At 51.9% G+C, this 6,395-nt stretch overlaps 1 protein-coding gene across 1 annotated transcript; it reads right to left on the bottom strand.

Moving 5' to 3' along the window:
* Nucleotides 1-602: 602 nt before the first annotated feature.
* LOC125622481 (olfactory receptor 11A1-like) lies at nucleotides 603-1,571 on the bottom strand. Its single transcript, XM_048820581.2, has one exon. The coding sequence runs from the start codon at nucleotides 1,569-1,571 to the stop codon at nucleotides 603-605; it is 969 nt and encodes a 322-aa protein (XP_048676538.2).
* Nucleotides 1,572-6,395: the final 4,824 nt, after the last annotated feature.

The following is a 6,395-nucleotide window of genomic DNA, read 5'->3' as shown; positions in this document are numbered from 1 at the left end:
ACGTCGGCAGGGAGTCTACAGTGCGACGGAGAAGGGGCTGGTTAAGAACTCCACATACAGAGCTGAACAGAGGAAGGCCGTCTGCAGTGTGCAACAGCAACTCGCATTGGTCCTACAAAGCCCATGAACAACTATACAGATTCTTGAGCACCAGCTCCTGGCTCCTGGTCCGTTCACTTACTATTTATCAGAGCTGGTGACAGCTTTTCAGTAACAGCAAATTCCCAGACAAAATTGAATTTTGCTTAAACAATTTTTTCATGGGAAATGTTTCCTTCCCTCGCAGATGTTGATTTTTTTTCTTTTGGCCAGGAACCTGAAAACACCACAGCCAATTATTTTTTCCAGTTTCCAGCTGGAAGGTTTTAAATTTCGCCTGCCAAAAAACAAGACTTTTTCATTTTCCAGGTTTTTGGGTCCTTGATGAAAAGTCAAAATCTTCTGCCAACCCCTCCCCCCCAAATATATTTTCAAACGTCTCTGTTCTTTACAAATATGTATGTGCACAAGCATGTCTTTCATACAGCACGTTTGTATCAGGGTCATTTGGCCCTGCTGCTTTGACAACAGAAACCTAATGGATTGACCCTCATTTCATTCAACTAGTCTGGATTCTTTGTAAGGGTCACAGCTCTCCTCACAGCGTTTCTCAGGGCCTCCTTAACCTCTCTGTTTCTCAGGCTGTAGATGAGCGGATTGGCCAGGGGAGTCACGACTGTGTGGCCGATGGAGAACACTTTGTTCAGGGCTCTCCAGGTACCAGATTTCGGAAGCATGTAGACAATCATTATGGTCCCATAGAAAAGAGCCACCATAATGAGGTGAGAGGAGCAGGTGGAAAAGGCCTTTTGCCTCCCGGTGATGGATGGGATTCCCAGGATGGTCGCAATGATACAAATATAGGAAGCCAGGGTTAAGAGAAAAGGGGAAACTGCATCTAGGAAGGAAAATATATAAATAAGTGGGGTGATCTGGCTGGTGTCGCTGCAGGAGAGTTGAATCAGTGAGGTGAAATCACAAAAGAAATGGTCAATTTCATTAGGGCCACAGAAAATTAACTGTGGCATAAGACACATGAATATTCTACAAACTAGAAATCCACTTATCCAAGACCCAGCTGCTAGCTGGAGACACAGCCTGCCATTCATAAGGGTGCCATAGTGTAGCGGTTTGCATATGGCTAAATACCTATCATAAGACATCACTGTCAGGAGATAACACTCTGTAGTTACCAGAGAACCAAATAAAACCAATTGTATCATGCAGCCCTCCACAGAAATGGTTCTATCCCCAGTCAGGAGACTGGCCAGCATCCTAGGCAGGATGGTGGAGATGTAGCAGGTCTCCAAGCAGGACAAGTTCCCCAGAAAGAAGTACATGGGGATGTAAAGGTGCTGATAAGCCACAACTAGCACAACAATGAGGATGTTCCCAGCCATGGTCACAATGTAGATCACTAGAAAAAGCAGAAAGAGAAGGATCTGCAGCTCGGGGAGATCCCCAAACCCTAGGAGGATGAATTCCGTGACGGACGTTTGATTTTCCCCTTCTCCTTTCTCCATGAGGTGCATCCTGTGACAGGGAAAAAGTAATGAGCATCAAAAGATTTGGCTGTACCGGGAAATTCAGTCGATAGCCATCATTTGATCCCCTAAGAGTTCCCACTGCAAATGGAGAGCTGGGTTTATATTCTCTCACACCAGAGAAACTGCTTCAGGAGCTGGAGACTCCACCACTTCCCTTGGTGCTTTGTTCCAATAGATAATCACCCGCCCTGGCAGCAGACTGCGCCTTATTTCCCATTGTCGTGTGTCTCGGTCTAGCGCCCAGCCCTTGGTTCTAGCTGTGCCTGTCCCTGGGAAATGGAAGAGCCCTTTGGGAACCAGTGGTTTCTCCCCACGGAGATATTGAGACCTCTACTCAAGTCACGTCTCCACAAAACTGGTTTTTTGGCTCTATTCTGCAGCCTCCCCAACCTCTCCACGTCTGTTTTACACCATGACCCCAGCCCTTCACATGGTATTCCAGCATCGGTGTCACCAGGGCTCTCTGCAGATGAAACCCGCCCCCTGCTCCTGTTCTCTGCTCCCCTCTTTATACAGCCAAGGACATCACAAGCCCACGGCCCACCCCACTGCTCTGGGAGCTGATGCTGGGTTTCTCGCCCTCTGTAGCCCCTACCCGTGCTGTGATGGGGGCCATGGTCACACCCAAGAGCTGCCCCGGGGAAGGGCAGGAGGGAGGTGGCACCATGGCCATGCCTGCGAAGAGGGAGTGATGCTGACCCACAGCACAGACGGGAAAGTGACTCTGCCTCCAGCCGTGACCAGGCACAAATCAAACCACCCACGGGGCAGACGCACACGCAGGCTCCTCTCGTTCATAGCACAGTAGTGACTGGTCCAGAGACACTGACACTGCTGATAACGAATTACCAGCTATGACTGTTAACTATTAATTACTGGCTGTCCATCACTGATTGTGTTGTAGCAATGGCAGGGGATCAGGTTCTTACTGCGCTGGGTGCTGTGTAAACACCCAACAATTAGTAACAATTCCTGGCTCGGAGGGCGCTGTGTTGAACTGCAGGCAGAGTCGGTGCCGTATCCCAGCTGCCACAGGGACCCCCTAACTCAGCCCTGCCAGCCGCTCTCTCACTGCAGCAGTACCGGGGCCTGGGGTGGGAGATACGGGGGGAGAATGGAAAGTCTGCCTGTGCCCGGTACTCATCCGCCCCCGTTACTGCCATGTCCGAGCTCCTCGCAATCTGTAACCTGTTGATCTTCACGCCATTCTTGTGACTTAACATTGGGAGCTTGGGTGCTTCTGAAAATCCCACTCGGTGCCTAAATACCTTTCAAAACATGATCCAAAATGACTCAAAGTCGCCCAGCAAGGCTGCGGCTGAGCAGAGAAGGGACCCCAGGTCTCCCGTCACAGGCTGGGGCCCTAACAGCTGCGGGCCCCACACGCTGGGGGACATGAAGGGAGAGCAGTCAGTGCTCGGGCAAAGGCTGCGACACAGACACAGGGAGCGCTGCTTCCTGACCTGTAAGGATTCCAGTCTCCGTTCTGTGCAGTTCTAACGTACACCCCTTTCCTGGGGAAGCTCAGCACCCCCCACAAAATGCTGATACCCTCTCTGCTCCCACGGAAAGCCACGGAGGAGACGCTCAGCAGGAGACACGAAACATCTCAGTACTGGGCTGGGAAGGTGCATCGGAGTCTGCCCCCTAGGAAAGGCTGGAGAGGCAGCTGAGAAGCAGCTGAGAACCTGAGGGTCCCTGAGCAAAAAATGAGCTGTCCAGAGGAGAGAGGGGACAGCCAGCCAGAGCGCAAGCGGGTGCGGGGAGGAGAGACAGAGGGATGTCTAAGGGCAGAGATGAGAGCTGGGTCTCCTTGTGATCCATCTGTGTCACTAGGTGGAAACCACAAAGCAATCAACTCTGAATTCCTTCCTCCGGCAGAGCTCCCAGCATGTGAGGACACTGCACAAGGGGGTGTCTCAGACCACGGGCTGCATAGGTGTAAGGACCTAAAATCTGCCCCGAGGCTAGTGACACTCACCTTCAATCCTCAGCATGCAGCAGCGTGCTCTCCGTGGCCAGGGATTGGGGCTGGTGTCAGTCAGCCTTCGTAGCTCAGTTCCTGGCAGCCCCCTACCTGTGGCTGCTAGGACGGGAACCTCTCACTGCCCAGGGTGATTGCTGGCATCACACAGACCCTTAGTGCCTCCTGCTCTGGGTTCTTGCCTGGTTTATCAGCGAAAGAAGCTCCCCCCTGGGCCTTGCCACTGCTGTTGGGATCTCCCCTGGGACTGCTGCCGGCGATGCTCTGGGTTCCCTGCAGAGGGGAATTGATGCTTTCTTCCATGTTTAAACAGTGTAACATCATAAGAACAGCCATACGGGGTCACACCAAAGGTCCATCTAGCTCAATGTCCTGTCACCCAACAGTGGCCAGTGCCAGGTGCTTCAAAGGAAATGAACAGACCAGGGCAGTTGCAAGTGATCCATCCCCTGTCATCCAGTCCCAGCTCCTGGCAGTCAGAAATTCAGGGACACCCACAGCATGGGGTTGTGTCCCTGACCCTCTTGGCTATTAGCCATTGATGGATCCACCGTCCATGAACTTACCTAGTCCTTATTTCAACCCTGTTATACTTTTGGCCTTCACAACATCCACTGGCAATGAGTTCCACAGGTTGACTGTGCGTTGTTTGTCTGCCTGAGGTCAGACTCCGGATGGTCTCGGCAGTGTTACCCCAAGGGGGTAAAGTTCAGGAGACCTGAAGATCACAGGGTCTGCTCCTTGCTGGTTGCCCAGAGGGGGGAGAACCACCACTTGCTCCATGGTTTTGTGGCTTCCTCTGCACCAGTGTGCGGACCAGGTGAGCCACAGAGGGCTCCAACGATGCAATCTAGCCACAATTTGGCAGCTTCACATTGTCCCCAACATGGGCCCTGCTTGGCATCGTCTGGCTGGCCCAGAATGGACTGAACTGGGTCCCATCCCCTCTGAAGCTGGGGCTGGGAAGGCAGATGAACAATTGTTCCAGTGACAATTTTCCGAGCAACTCTGCTTGCTGTACAGTCACTGTGGCCAGCCAGCCACCCCCGGCATCCTTCTGAGGTCACCCCCATCACTTAGATTGACACTCGCTTTGGCTGGAGGGAGCTGGCCAGAGCTGGGGCGGGGGTGAGGGGCCCAGGCTAGAGGGAGCTGGCCAGAATGGGGGTGGGGGTGAGGGGCCCAGGTTGGAGGGAGCTGGCCTGAGTTGGGGTGGGGGTGAGGGGCCCAGGTTGGAGGGAGCTGGCCAGAGTATAAAATAAATATAAATTAAAAGGTTTCAGAGTAAGAGCCGTGTTACTCTGTATTCGCAAAAAGAAAAGGAGTACTTGTGGCACCTTAGAGACTAACCAATTTATTTGAGCACTGTAGCTCACGAAAGCTTATGCTCAAATAAATTGGTTAGTCTCTAAGGTGCCACAAGTCCTCCTTTTCTTTTTATAAATTAAAAATCAATTAAAAGAATATAAAACAACATTTAAAAGCATAAAATAAAAAAATACATAATGATATTTTTAAATTTAAAAAATCCTTCGAAATGAAACCCATACGTGCCGGGTGAGAGTCAATGGGACGTGTGTTGCTCTCCTCACACTAGAGGGGTGTCTGAGCACCCCACGCCCAGGCCCTCAAGGACAGGTCTAGACAGCAGTCTCACCCCGGCCCTGCAGCCACCCCAGCCCCAGTTAGCAATGAACTGTGAGACCCTCTAGCCTAAGGGAGTTAGACACCCAAATCCAATTAAAATCCCAGCCCTATTGAAAGTTAATGGGGGACTTGGGGTCTTAAGGTTCCTTGAGACCCCCTCCCATACAACCTTGTTGTCTACATGGGGGTCTGTCCAGACACGCTGGATTGGTTGGGTTGCCTTGAAATTTGACCAGCTGATAGGATTTTAACCTGCGTTAACAAACGTGATGAGACTGTCAATCCAAGTGACAACGGGGTGTCCGCAGAATGACACGGGGGTGGCTGGGTAGCAGAGCTCAGAATCTGGCCCCACTGCCTTCTACAGCAGAATGGCTCAGGTAATGGCCAGTGGAACCATTTTCCTTCAGACTTCATAGCACCAGTTTCAGAGGGGCTGAGGTTCTGCTTTGGACTTTTAGTTCAGTCCATTCTGAGCCAGCTGAGGGTGCCAATAAGGCCCATATCAGGGACAGGGTGGAGCTGTGGCAGGATGGGTGGATAAAAGTAAACTTCATTACTGTTACCATCAAGCACCCTCCAGCTCCAGATCACAAGCACCTCACTATTAACCTGTGTGGACCGGACATTTAGCAGGGAGCAGCTGTCATCAGAGATGGGGCTGGAAGATGCTCAAAAGATGTGGACGCTCTCTCATACATCAGCGGCTGCTGCCATGTTCTGGGCATCTCAGTGATATCCGTGCGGACGTTATGACATCCAGCTTCTGGCATAGCTAGAGATATATAGAGCCACGGTTACACCAACTCTGCTGTACCACCGTGAAACCAGGGCTCTGGGGCAGGCTGAGAAGTGGCGGAATAATGGTTTTTGATTCTCGTTGTCTACGTTTAAGCGGGGGAATAGTCCCACTATTGTGGGGAACTTTCCTGGCTTCTGCACGACCCCGGTGAAGTGGGCTAGCTAAAGGATCTGAGTCCTCGCTCCCACTTCCTTTACCCAGTGGCTTCCCTGCCCTTGAGGACTCCCCTTCCACTCTCCTGTCTGGCAGAGTCCTTGTAACCCCAACAAGGCTGGGCCCAGGATTCCTGGGGGGCTCGACCCCCAACCCTGCTGTGATCACCTAGGACAGAGGCTAGGGTGTCCCCACTCCAGGGTGCTCTCTCTGTACTGGGCAC

This window comes from Caretta caretta, chromosome 13 (genome assembly GCF_965140235.1).
Source record: "Caretta caretta isolate rCarCar2 chromosome 13, rCarCar1.hap1, whole genome shotgun sequence".
Lineage (NCBI taxonomy): Eukaryota > Metazoa > Chordata > Testudines > Cheloniidae > Caretta > Caretta caretta.
This window is presented reverse-complemented; position numbering and strand designations above follow the sequence as displayed.

Coding starts and splice junctions, on each gene's coding strand:
- LOC125622481 (XM_048820581.2), bottom strand. CDS start 1,571: ATGCACCTCATGGAGAAAGGAGAAGGGGAAAATCAAACGTCCGTCACG.